This window comes from Thalassophryne amazonica, chromosome 7 (genome assembly GCF_902500255.1).
Source record: "Thalassophryne amazonica chromosome 7, fThaAma1.1, whole genome shotgun sequence".
Classification (NCBI taxonomy): Eukaryota; Metazoa; Chordata; class Actinopteri; order Batrachoidiformes; family Batrachoididae; genus Thalassophryne; species Thalassophryne amazonica.
This window is the reverse complement of record NC_047109.1, coordinates 111,310,946-111,325,417: the sequence shown is the minus strand read 5'-3', so window position 1 is coordinate 111,325,417 and position 14,472 is coordinate 111,310,946. Positions and strand designations below refer to the sequence as shown.

Here is a 14,472-nt window from a genome sequence, read left to right as displayed (position 1 = left end):
TAAAATGTTGATAAAACTGTAGCAGGACAGATATTTGCAAAAGCTCATTGTGATTGTGTGTTTTATGATTAAAACACATTTTGCACAGATGTTTGACTTTAAGCTGTCCCAAGTGCTGTTTTTCTTTTTTCAATGTAATTGAAGAAAATGTTGAAAATGAAAATTAAATTTATGTCTGCATGACGTGTTACTTTCTATGTTGCATGCTGAATCCATTTTAACCACAATTACACATTGAGCTTGGTATATACATTTTTTAAAATTATATCTCAAACAACATTAATGCTTTTACCATAAAACACACAATCATGTCACATATCTGCCCTGCTAATGAAGCCTTTAAATGTCCAGAAATGCTCATTTTACTGCCAGAAAGCAGAAAATAAACCAGCAACAAAACCGGTAAACCTGAAACTATGCAAATTTACGAAGTTTAAATCAGAGAATTTTTATTTTTTTGTCAGAAAAATGATTAAACAATTATCAAATAACTGTCTGTTAATAGTTAAAGCTTGAGTGTTCAATCCCCCATTAAAAAAAATAAATATCGATTAAAGGCTTATATTAAAGTTAAGTAATTTAACGGCTGTTGTGCTGTAACTGTACACTCCCCCTATGATTCAGTAAGAGTCACAGTTTGAAGGTCGCGGTATGTTGCTGTCAGGTTTCCTGATACAGGTAAAGTACAAAGTGCACACAGTTAAGTAATTTAATAATAACTGGCCTGAGGATCCACAGTGCGGGTCACCAATTCTGCAGGTCACCTGCACTGTGTTTTTCCACGGCTGATTCGTCTCAGCTGGCGTTTCCTTGCTCTTGATTGGCTGAGCAAACCTGACGTCGTTACTTTGTGGGTGGAGCAGGACGAGGTGGAAAGTGTGGAGGGCAGGTGACCTCCAGGAAGAAGGCTGGTGACCCCCAAGTCTATAGTTTCCACATTCTGCCTGAAGTTATTACGTTTTGTAATAACATTAAAAAATAAACCTTTGAACACGATAAAAAAGCTTGGTCAGTGTTGCAGACTTCACTTTTTTTATTGTACACCGTCAGTGGTTTGGTGCATGAAAAATCTTTTATTTTCAGTGTTCTTTGTTCCAGCCTGACATTTTAGTGATGTCATTCAGTCACGCCAAAGCTCATCAACACAAACTCTAGGTCACGTCTCGAGCCCTGCTGGCTTTGGAGATCTCCTGTTAAAGGTGTTAAAATGACGTTAATTCAGGGACATCAACATAATGGTAAATGGACTGCATTTATATAGCGCTTTTCCATCTGCATCAGATGCTCAAAGCACTTTACAATTATGCCTCACATTCACCCCGATGTCAGGGTGCTGCCATACAAGGCGCTCACTACACACCGAGTACACAAGATAATACTGGGTACTACACACAAGATAATATTCACTACATTGTCTTCCTAGCCACATTGGTTTTTAGAGATTTCTTGAAAAATGTTTTTCAGACAATGTTTGATTTAAAATGGATTAAAGTTAATGGAAAATGTGCTTTAAGACTATTTTTTTTTGCAACCTTGACCTTTGACCCATGTCAATCTGCTTTGAGTTTCTGAGTTATGCAGACAAGTTATTACGATACTTTGCAGTGTTGCTGGCGTGCACTATAATAAGTAGAACTTGACTCATATTTTTAGCTGTTAGAGCTAAAACAGTTAATTGATCACAAAAAATTCCAATAAGAAAATATGCACTTAAAGGAGTTATCAAGCAAAGATGTCAAACTGTCATATGATTTGTCCAACTGCTATTATTCATACTACTACTACTACTAATACTACTACTAATAATTATTATAATTATTGATTATTCATATTTTTCATAATATCGACAGTTTGAAAACTAATAATTATTTGCGAATTATTAATATTAATTATTCATATTTTTCATAATAATAATAATAATTATTATTATTATTATTAGGCAGGGATGATGGCCAAGTGGTTAGTGCACTTGGTTTCAGAGTGAAAGGTTCCGAGAAGGGCGCTCAGGGGGAATTCCTTCAATGCTGCTGTTGGCTGTGTGTGACTTTGTAAGGGAGAAGCTTCAATAGTCTCAGATGAAACCCATTAGGAAGAAGAAAATATTGCAGTTTCTTGATTGCCCACTTGAGACTGGCTCCAAAAGTGAGCAGGTTCTCATCCAAGTCCATGTTAAAATGTCCAATTTTACAGCAGAAAGAAACATGTTTATAGCCTAATTAAAAAAAAAAAATCTCTTTAGATGGTTTCCTGTTCCCTAACACCTGTACAGGATGTGATTTCCCCCCCCAATGTCTCTGTTTAACATGTTTTAAGCCATAGAGTTATACATAAGGGGTGTGGTCACTTTGAGTGACAGCTGCTGACTCTCACCTTATGGTCAGATTAACTACAAATGAAAGCATCAAGCGGTTGACGTTTTTTTGTTTGATGGTTGTTCCCAGGGTGTTGCTAGCTCCTGGCTACTTGGCGTTACTGCTCACAGTGTTTAATAATAGATGATAAAGGGTTGGGGAAACAGACACGGTTCCCACGAATGTTTACTCCATGATTGGCTCAATGGAACCAAAATTAGCTTGATTTGTTTCAGTCTAATGTTTGTCACAGTTACATTCCTGATTGGCCAGTTAGCATGCTAACATCTCCATAAGATGCTTGTAATTCACTTCAGAGGTGTTATCTGGTTACAAAAACAGCGATTTTAGATTTAGAGGTGTTTCTTAGCTCAGAGGTCATTTGATGCGGCTGTTAGCTCTTCTGGAAGGCTGTCTGTCCTTTTGAGAGTTTTATTACAAACACCTGGAATAATATGGCTTGTTGTGTGGCGGAATGTCTTAACGGATCACCTGAGATGTCCCTGCTGTAATACTCAAGCTCAGTGAAATTCACAACTTATTTTAAGTTGTATGCTAACAGCGTTAGCTGTTTTAGCACCTATCGGTAGCCTGATCTGTTAGGCTCCTTTAATGCACAAGTACTGAGAACATAAGAAGTGGCTTATAACCTTTATAATACTTGGGCCAAGCAGGCGTTTGATACCACTTAAGTGGAACAAACACTTCAAATTCAGTGTGAGTGTAGCATGACCTACACAAAAATGTATGATGGCCATTTCAGGATGGTAGCTGTCGCCAGGTAGGGGTTAAAGAAGAATTACACAGGTGTCAAAATTTGAAAACACTCCAGTCATATTGATAAGTACACCATATTATTTGTCGGATCATAAAAACTCCAAAAAGGTATAGTTCAGACGATCTATGACTGCATGTTATGGGGTAAAAACAGGAAAAATGGCGACAAAAGTGCTCCAGTTTTGGTAAAAAGTGATGCAAATTAGCGAACAAGCTATGTGCCTGCACTGAAGTTCCTTTGAATATGAAATTCACGTTATTATGAATGCACATGCTAGAACTGTCCAGTAGGTGCCAGTATACCTGTTATGGAGACTACTGCACAAGCTAAACAAAGGTGTTTTTTTGAATTGATCTGGTATGCACCAGATCAATTGAAAGTTATCACCTTGTCCTTATTAATGTATGCCCTTTTAAGCTGGAGGTGCAAAAGACAGTTGCGATTATTATTTTTGAGTTATTGCTTGCACAAGCTAGCAGTAAAACTAAGGTGCTACCAGCACAGAGAAAGTTGAAAAATTGTTTGTTTTGTGACATTTGCAAAATAGAATGTGTCTTTGTTCCTAATCACGTATTCTTGTTGACCGTTCTGTGATCGTAACCTTTCATCTGGTTTTGATCCTGATTTGATCCACTTGCTTGCTCTCACCTTCAAACTTGTTCAATGAACTTTGATGTTGTTTGGTGACCTTTCATTCTGATTACTCATTTTTGCTCTAGATGACTGAAATTTTAGCCTTATCGCCTATCTTTAATTATGACCATAAATCTGGATTGCTACACTCTGAACCTGATCTTTGTCCCTTATGATTTGATTGACTTTGCTTGCTCACCTTTGATCCTGTTCAGGGAACTTTGATCTGGGTTGGTGACACTTACTCATCTTTGATTCTGACCCTAAATCCAGATTTCTCAACTCTGAATGTAATCTTTGATCCTGGTCACTGACCTTTGATTCTGACCGTCATGCTTTGATTATGTTTGCTGATCTGTGATCTTCATTTTGAGTAATCTGTTGACAGACAAATGAGTGAAGACATAATTAAAAACAGGACTTACTTACAAACCCATTATAGTTTTATTTGACATACAGGTGCGTTTGGTTCCTAGTCGGTGAGAACAAAATCCATTTACACAACAAGACACAATTTCATCAGTTAATCTGGTAAAACACGACCCCCCCCCCCCACACACACACACACACACACGCACACACATACACTCATGGAGCTCGCGGTTTTTGGGTTTTGTGCCTCCAGTCTGTCTGTATTCACAGCACTCATCACACCCACGTCCATCATTTATCAAGACTCAAAAAGACGCCCGAAGATGGCGAGCACAAGTTCACTTTTTAAATTTTGTCTTTACAAACTCTGCACCAAAATAAAATAGAGATCTAAAGTACAGGAACAACAATAATAAACAAACGATTCTACAGAATAATGTTGGGGGGGGGAATAAAAAATCTACATTCAGAAAAACCAGGATGCGCATTGTTGTAGCAGGTCGCCCCTTAAATAACATGACATCTTTGTCTTTGTGTCCTCTGCAATCACATATTTCACTTTTTTGGTTCCGTCCTAACAGCAGTCTCAGCAGCGCCTTGTGCATTAAAAAATAAAAACCCAAAAGAGACACTCGGTGGCGGGTGTGAATACGGGGAAGAAAAAATCCAAACCTTGTGGCTGAATATGCCAAACGTGCAGAAACAGTATTTTCAAACCGTACAGGTAGCAGCAGCACCACTGGGGGCAAACAGTGGGCAGGAGTGAGGAGGACGAGGAGCCGAAATGTGAAGGCGCGCCCGCAGGCGTTCCCTCCTTACTGCGCCGAGTCATCCTCAGGCGGGACCGGATGGAGCTCTTGGTCTCTGCGACGTCTGTGCTCGGTTTTGTTCCTGCTGTCAGAGTCTTCACGCTCGTCCAGGTCTCTCTCCCTCTCTCGGTCCCGTTCTCTCTTCTCTCCCGCCGGCCGGTCTTGGTTCTCCTTGTCTTTGCGGTTGCGGTTCCTCCGCTCCCGTCGGTCACTTCTTCCGCAGTCCTCCTGGAAGTTAAGAAAATAATTGTTGTGAAACCTATCCAGGTCCAGACAGCCTCTGTTTATGTCTCCTATCTACACTTCTTTTTTATTGCTTGTTTTGCATTGTGAGAATGTTATTTCTTTGATCTGGAGCATTCACAGATCTGGGTGCTGGCCCCTTAAGCCTGATCGGTTACTTTTGTTTCTCGCTGTGACCACTCCAGTTTTGCTCCTGATCACTTCGTCTTGTTGACTGCATCTGTGATCGTAACCTTTCATTTCATAGTTTTGATCTGGATTTGATTCCACTTTGCTGCTCACCTTAAGCCTGTCAGTGAACTTTGATCTTATTTGGTGACCTTTAATTCTGATTTCTCATTTTTGATCTAGATGACTGATCCTTATCACTCATCTTTAATTCTCACCATAAATCTGGACTGCTAAACCCTGAACCTGATCTTTGACCCTTATGATTTGTTCGACTTTGCTTGCTCACCTTTGATCCTGTTCAGGGAACTTTAATCTGGGTTGGTGACACTTGATAGTTATCACTCATCTTTGATTCTGACCATAAATCCAGATTGCTCAACTCTGAACGTGATCGTTGATCCAAATCCTTGCTGACCTGTGATTCTGATCACTTAGCTTTGATCTATGATTGCGAACACTTATGTCTGATTTCTCATCTTTGATTCTGACCACAGGTCTGTATCACTGAATCCTGAACATGATCTTCTATCCTGATCATTCATCTCTTATCCTCCTCATTGATCTTTGCACCTTGTCAAAAAAAAGTTTTGTTGCAGTTTGTTTGTCTATCTTGAAAGACAAGTCCAGGCCCGACCCTCATGACATCTACCAAGGTGCCCTTGAACAAACTACTCTTAGCCACTGACTAGGTTTTATTTCCTTCCGGTTTGTTTACTGTAAATCATTGTACACCGAAGTAAGCCATGAAGTTAACACTTCATGTTCAAACTGTGGCTACATTTGTGTCTTATTGTGCTCCCTTGGCTTTTAAACCTGACTGAGCTGAGACTTGGCGGAGGTTATGTTTTATGTTTGTCTGTTTTTGAACAGCCTGGAACCTACACTTTTTCATATATCTTTATGGAATTTTTACAGAAGATTCATATCTTGGTAGACAAGAACTGATTCAATTTTCAAGGTCCAAAGGACAAAGTCAGGAAAAATATTGGAAAAATCCCTATCCTTTAACATGAAATGAATATTCAAAAATTCAGAACTGTCCAAAAAGTTGGAAATTCTTTCACATTTGAGAGCCTTATGTAGGATGGAGTAGTTTATGGGCTGACAATGTTTGATCCAGATCTGATCCAGATTACAGGTTTTGTGGCCATTTAAAATTAACATTGAAAACCCCATGTAATGTATATTTTTCATTATATCTTAATCAAACTTGCCCCAGTCACTCTCATATTTGAACGTGAGGTGCAGACTGGCACTCACTATCACCTGACAAAGTTTGATCCGAATCTCATCCGGATTGTGGATTTTGTGGACATTTGATTTTAATATTGAAAAGCCCATTTGGTGTACATTTTGCACAATATCTCAATCAAATGTGCCTCAGTCACTCTCATTTTTCTGTTATGGATTTACCTACACCACCAAAATTGGATTGAGGTTCCAATTTTATGCCTGTTTGTCTTCCAGATTTCAGTCAGAAACCAAGTGCTAAAAAGCAATGAGAAATTGTGCGTAACAGAGATAAATGATGTTTTGTGAAAATGATCTGAAAAAGAAATCAAAAACTGAAAAAGTTGAAAAAAAAGTCTGACAACACCACAAAAAAAAAAAAAAAAAAAAAAAAAGCATTTGATCATATCTAATTTAGCTTATGAAAAGTCACTTCGAACAGGAAAAATTTTTTCCAAGGTAAAATTTTGTGGAATTGGAAACTCATGTTGGCGGAGGTTTGTGCTCTATGAGTGCGACACTCTAGTTAATTTTTTGATCATGTGTTTTATTTTTGTGTGTTATCCTTTCACTGTTGTCTTATGTTTTCAGTCTTTATTTTGGAACTGGAAGAGCACTCAGACAGCACAAAAGTCTGCCAAGTTCAACAGTCCCATGTTTACATGGTCTCATTTTCCTTTTATCTGTTTTTCATTGTGACAAGGTTATTCATTTGATCTCTTCTTTGATTCTATAAAGATATCTTTGATCATGTTCATGACCTTAGATCTCAATGGATGAATTTGATCCTGATTGCTCATCTTTGATCCTTAAATTTTATCCTGATCATTGACTTTGGATCTTGATCACTCATCTTTGATTATGTTCCTGTCATTTGATCTGATTGTTGAACACTGATCCTGATCACTCATCTTTGATCCTGAAATTGTATCCTGATCATTGAATTTTGATCCAAATCACTTATCTTTGACCTGATGTCTGAACATTAATCCTGATCATTGATCCTGAAATTTAATTTTGATCACTGACATTTGATCATGTTTTAGATGTGATTGCTGAACTTTGTTGTAATCCTAATCACTCATCTTTGATCCTGAAACTTTATCCTGATCATTGACCTTTGATCCAGATCATTCGTCTTTGACTATGTGCTCTGTGCTTGTTCTGTTAGACCTCAGTGCTGCTTTTAATACTGTTGACCATAAAATTTTATTACAGAGATTAGAGCATGCCATAGGTATTAAAGGCACTGCGCTGAGGTGGTTTGATCATATTTATCTAATAGATTACAATTGTTCATGTAAATGGGGAATCTTCTTCAAGACTAAGGTTAATTATGGAGTTTCCACAAGGTTCTGTGCTAGGACCAATTTTATTCACTTTATACATGTTTCCCTTAGGCAGTATTATTAGATGGCATTGCTTAAATTTTCATTGTTACGCAGATGATACACAGCTTTATCTATCCATGAAGCCAGAGGACACACACCAATTAGCTAAACTGCAGGATTGTCTTACAGACATAAAGACATGGATGACCTCTAATTTCCTGCTTTTAAACTCAGATAAAACTGAAGTTATTGTACTTGGCCCCACAAATCTTAGAAACATGGTGTCTAACCAGATCCTTACTCTGGATGGCATTACCCTGACCTCTAGTAATACTGTGAGAACTCTTGGAGTCATTTTTGATCAGGATATGTCATTCAATGCGCATATTAAACAAATATGTAGGACTGCTTTTTTGCATTTACGCAATATCTCTAAAATTAGAAAGGTCTTGTCTCAGAGTGATGCTGAAAAACTAATTCATGCATTTATTTCCTCTAGGCTGGACTACTGTAATTCATTATTATCAGGTTGTCCTAAAAGTTCCCTGAAAAGCCTTCAGTTAATTCAAAATGCTGCAGCTAGAGTGCTAACAGGGACTAGAAGGAGAGAGCATATCTCACCCCTATTGGCCTCTCTTCATTGGCTTCCTGTAATTCTAGAATAGAATTTAAAATTCTTCTTCTTACTTATAGGTTTTTGAATAATCAGGTCCAATCTACTTGAATTGCTGGCTGTCTGAGTGGTGTCCAAAAATGAGGTGGGCTTCATAGATAATTGGCAAAGCTTCTGGGAAAACCTGGTCTTGTTAGGAGAGACGGCATCCATCCCACTTTGGATGGAGCAGCTTCATGTCTAGAAATCTGTCCAGTTTTCTTAAATCCTCCAAACCGTGACAGCCGGGTTGGGACAGAAGCAGAGTTGTTAGTCTTACACCCCTCTCTGCAGCGTCTCTCCCCCTGCCATCCCTCATTACCCCATCCCCGTAGAGACGGTGCCTGCTCCCAGACCACCAATAACCAGTAAAAATCTATTTAAGCATAAAAATTCAAACAGAAAAAATAATATAGCACCTTCAAGTGCATCACAGACTAAAACAGTTAAATGTGGTCTATTAAACATTAGGTCTCTCTCTTCTAAGTCCCTGTTAGTAAATGATATAATAATTGATCAACATATTGATTTATTCTGCCTTACAGAAACTGGTTACAGCAGGATGAATATGTTAGTTTAAATGAGTCAACACCCCCGAGTCACACTAACTGCCAGAATGCTCGTAGCACGGGCCGGGGCGGAGGATTAGCAGCAATCTTCCATTCCAGCTTATTAATTAATCAAAAACCCAGACAGAGCTTTAATTCATTGAAAGCTTGACTCTTAGTCTTGTCCATCCAAATTGGAAGTCCCAAAAACCAGTTTTATTTGTTATTATCTATTGTCCACCTGGTCGTTACTGTGAGTTTCTCTGTGAATTTTCAGACCTTTTGTCTGACTTAGTGCTTAGCTCAGATAAGATAATTATAGTGGGCGATTTTAACATCCACACAGATGCTGAGAATGACAGCCTCAACACTGCATTTAATCTATTATTAGACTCAATTGGCTTTGCTCAAAATGTAAATGAGTCCACCCACCACTTTAATCATATCTTAGATCTTGTTCTGACTTATGGTATGGAAATTGAAGACTTAACAGTATTCCCTGAAAACTCCCTTCTGTCTGATCATTTCTTAATAACATTTACATTTACTCTGATGGACTACCCAGCAGTGGGGAATAAGTTTCATTACAGTAGAAGTCTTTTAGAAAGCGCTGTAACTAGGTTTAAGGATATGATTCCTTCTTTATGTTCTCTAATGCCATATACCAACACAGTGCAGAGTAGCTACCTAAACTCTGTAAGTGAGATAGAGTATCTCGTCAATAGTTTTACATCCTCATTGAAGACAACTTTGGATGCTGTAGCTCCTCTGAAAAAGAGAGCTTTAAATCAGAAGTGCCTGACTCCGTGGTATAACTCACAAACTCGCAGCTTAAAGCAGATAACCCGTAGGTTGGAGAGGGAAATGGCGTCTCACTAATTTAGAAGATCTTTACTTAGCCTGGAAAAAGAGTCTGTTGCTCTATAAAAAAAGCCCTCGTAAAGCTAGGGACATCTTACTACTCATCACTAATTGAAGAAAATAAGAACAAACCCCAGGTTTCTTTCAGCACTGTAGCCAGGGCTGACAAAGAGTCAGAGTTCTATTGAGCCGAGTATTCCTTTAACTTTAACTAGTAATGACTTCATGACTTTCTTTGCTATAAAATTTTAACTATTAGAGAAAAAATATTACTCCATAACCATCCCAAAGACGTATCGTTATCTTTGGCTGCTTCAGTGATGCCAGTATTTGGTTAGACTCTTTCTCTCTGATTGTTTCTGTCTGAGTTATTTTCAGTAGTTACTCATCCAAAACCATCAACATGTCTATTAGACCCCATTCCTACCAGGCTACTCAAGGAAGCCCTACCATTAATTAATGCTTCGATCTTAAATATGATCAATCTATCTTTATTAGTTGGCTATGTACCACAGGCTTTTAAGGTGGCAGTAATTAAACCATTACTTAAAAAGCCATCACTTGACCCAGCTATCTTAGCTAATTATAGGCCAATCTCCAACCTTCCTTTTCTCTCAAAAATTCTTGAAGGGTAGTGTTAAAACAGCTAACTGATCATCTGCAGAGGAATGGTCCTATTGAAGAGTTTCAGTCAGGTTATAGAATTCATCATAGTACAGAAACAGCATTAGTGAAGGTTACAAATGATCTTCTTATGGCCTCAGACAGTGGACTCATCTCTGTGCTTGTTCTGTTAGACCTCAGAAGTGCTGCTTTTGATACTGTTGACCATAAAATTTTATTACAGAGATTAGAGCATGCCATAGGTATTAAAGGCACTGTGCTGTGGTGGTTTGAATCATATTTATCTAATAGATTACAATTTGTTCATGTAAATGGGAAATCTTCTTCACAGACTAAAGTTAATTATGGAGTTCCACAAGGTTCTGTGCTAGGACCAATTTTGTTCACTTTATACATGCTTCCCTTAGGTAGTATTATTAGACAGCATTGCTTAAATTTTCATTGTTACGCAGATGATACCCAGCTTTATCTATCCATGAAGCCAGAGGACACACACCAATTAGCTAAACTGCAGGATTGTCTTACAGACATAAGACATGGATGACCTCTAATTTCCTGCTTTTAAATTCAGATAAAACTGAAGGTATTGTACTTGGCCCCACAAATCTTAGAAACATGGTGTCTAACCAGATCCTTACTCTGGATGGCATTACCCTGACCTCTAGTAATACTGTGAGAAATCTTGGAGTCATTTTTGATCAGGATATGTCATTCATGCGCATATTAAACAAATATGTAGGACTGCTTTTTTTGCATTTGCGCATATCTCTAAAATCAGAAAGGTCTTGTCCTCAGAGTGATGCTGAAAAACTAATTCATGCATTTATTTCCTCTAGGCTGGACTATTGTAAATTCATTATATCAGGTTGTCCTAAAAGTTCCCTGAAAAGTGTTATGTGTCCGACGCAGCCCGGAGAACCGACCAGCGTTTGAAGGACCCAGTATAAAATAAGCAGAGCACGGTACAAAGGATAACAGAGTTTAATGAACATAACAGTGCTATGAAAAATATAAAAGTGCGCGGTCTGGCGTGGTGGATTACGGTGCGCTCCCAGTAGCGCTAACGGTCCGGAGCCAGAACTGGTTCGGACCCAAGGACCCCGCCGACACCCCCCAGGTGGCCGCGACAAACCGAGTCTGTGAAAGAAGGAATCATTATGTGAGTCCACACTCAACACACAGAGAGAACGCTCAAAGGTGTACAAACAGCAAACACTTCCTGGCTTAATTACTAATCAGCTTCCCACCCTGCAGGCATGGAACATCCAGTTCACAAAACTCCACAGCAGTGGAAGCTGATTAAACGACTACATACAGCTCAGTATAATAAAGGTGTGAGGGACACCATATTTACTGACTGTATAAATGTTAGTCACAAAATCTAACGTACCTCAGGAAGTGTGCTGACGAGCGTGAGACCTCACCCCCCTCCTCTTTCACAGACCATGCATCAAACCTGGACATTCTCTGCATCCACTGATGATGAGATGGCTCTCGAGACGACGATCTCACCCGTCTGGTCACAAGGTCGAGTCTCTGGCAAATACACACTGTGTACTCCAGTCTTAAATGCCACCATGTTCCAATCCATGTAGATGCACCACAGCTGTGAGTCCTGACGAGCCGCAGGTGATCAGCCTCAGGTGATCAGGGTGAGGTCCTGATAAACTCAGCTACACAGCCACTCAGTCCCAAATGCAAGCCACCTGGAAGGAAAAAAACAAAAGACAGAAACAAAAAGGCAGCCAGGCCCCCCAGCCATACAACAGTACCCCCACCCTCACGGGAAGCCTCCCGGCGACCACACAAACCTGGCCCAGGAGAAACGCCCCCCTCCAGGGACCATGGCTGGAAACCGTATCCGCATTCATCTTCCAACAGAATCTTCATCTAACAGAACGGTAGATGTCTTCTCCTCTGGCTGCATCTTTGCCCTTGTTTCTATCAGTCAGTTAGCACAGGTGTGGCCAGGAGTTCTTGAACCTGTGCGGTCAGCCTTTGTCCAACCATGTTCACAGTCTGATTAGTCATAAAACAAAAAAAGACAACACAAACACCAAAACACCCCCACCTCCCCAGGGCCCGTTCCATCAAACCCCGGAAGGGGAGAAAAGAAAAACAACCCAACTTAAGCTACAAATAAAAACACTAACACCCCCCCCCCCCCCCCCCCAGAGGACCGTTCCATCAAACCCCGGGAAGGGGAGAAAAGAAAAACCCAAACTTAAGCTTGCAAATAAAACTGCTACACCCCCCCCCCCCAACGACATGTAGGGACCAACACCCCCCAGAGGACATCCCGCCAGCTCCAGGAGTAATAACCACAGCCGAGGTCCCTCTGGGATCCAACGTCACCCACGGGGACACCCAGCGCCTTCCAGAGGACCATTCCATCAACCCCAGGAGACGCCTCCCCTCATGACCAATGGACCCAGCCGTTGAATAATCAACTGATTGAATAATCAGGTCCCATCTTATCTTAGGGACCTCATAGTACCATATCACCCCAATAGAGCGCTTCGCTCTCAGACTGCAGGCTTACTTGTAGTTCCTAGGGTTTGTAAGAGTAGAATGGGAGGCAGAGCCTTCAGCTTTCAGGCTCCTCTCCTGTGGAACCAGCTCCCAATTCAGATCAGGGAGGCAGACACCCTCTCTACTTTTAAGATTAGGCTTAAAACTTTCCTTTTTGCTAAAGCTTATAGTTAGGGCTGGATCAGGTGACCCTGAACCATCCCTTAGTTATGCTGCTATAGACTTAGACTGCTGGGGGGTTCCCATGATGCACTGAGTGTTTCTTTCTCTTTTTGCTCTGTATGCACCATTCTGCATTTAATCATTAGTGATTGATCTCTGCTCCCCTCCACAGCATGTCTTTTTCCTGGTTCTCTCCCTCAGCCCCAACCAGTCCCAGCAGAAGACTGCCCCTCCCTGAGCCTGGTTCTGCTGGAGGTTTCTTCCTGTTAAAAGGGAGTTTTTCCTTCCCACTGTCGCCAAGTGCTTGCTCACAGGGGGTCGTTTTGACCGTTGGGGTTTTTCCGTAATTACTGTATGGCCTTGCCTTACAATATAAAGCGCCTTGGGGCAACTGTTTGTTGTGATTTGGCGCTATATAAATAAAATTGATTTGATTTGATTTGACTATGTTTTTGACGTTAGATTTGATTGCTGACTTTTGATCCTGATCACTCATTGTTGATCATGTTCCTGAACCTAGATGTAATTGCTGAACTTTGATCCAGATATGTCATCAGGACCAAAGATGAGTGATCATGAAGGTTTATCCTGATCACTCAACTTTGATCCTGGTCATATTTGGTCATCTAAATACCGAACTTTAATGCTGACCCATGATCCTGATATGTTGTTGTGATTGCTGACCTTTGTTCTTGTAATCAGGATTAAAAATCAAATCCAGGATCTGCACCAAAATTTAATATTTTTTTCCCCGTTGACCCAAGAACTACTTCTACATGATATTTCACAAAAATCCCAGTTGACATACAAACAACCTCAGCTGAGGTTAAGCTAAGTGTTCTCAAGATGTCCTTATGGAACACGTTTGAGACTCGTCAGAGTACTTCGCAAAGTGGCCAAGATCAAATCCAAACCAGAATGATCTGAAGTCTGGATGCTATTTGTGGCCACACACCAGACTGTGACTCTTCTGGGAAACCTCCTCTCGTGTGAGGGACATTTGTGGATCAGGCAAAGCTGCAGGTCATCCAGTACCTGAAATTAATCCATGTCAAGTCAGCAATGTGCACAGAAGCTCCTGGAATCAGTGGAATTTGGATTTACAAATCTAAAGATTAAAGCTTTTCTTTATTGTGCGACAGTTCAGTACTACAGTTTCACCTCTAGATGTCAGT

At 40.1% G+C, this 14,472-nt stretch overlaps 1 protein-coding gene across 2 annotated transcripts in view; it reads right to left on the bottom strand.

Annotated features, from left to right (window-relative positions):
* Window positions 1-4,187: 4,187 nt before the first annotated feature.
* rspo3 (R-spondin 3) overlaps window positions 4,188-14,472 on the bottom strand; it is a 63,074-nt gene continuing 52,789 nt past the window's right edge. Inside the window, exon 7 of one of the 2 annotated variants that reach the window (XM_034175345.1) lies at window positions 4,188-5,157. In XM_034175345.1, the coding sequence (XP_034031236.1) occupies window positions 4,950-5,157 (208 nt within the window). In that variant the 3' untranslated portion in view covers window positions 4,188-4,949. Of the gene's footprint in view, window positions 5,172-14,472 lie in introns of both variants that reach the window. The other variant, XM_034175344.1, reaches the window with a different exon arrangement.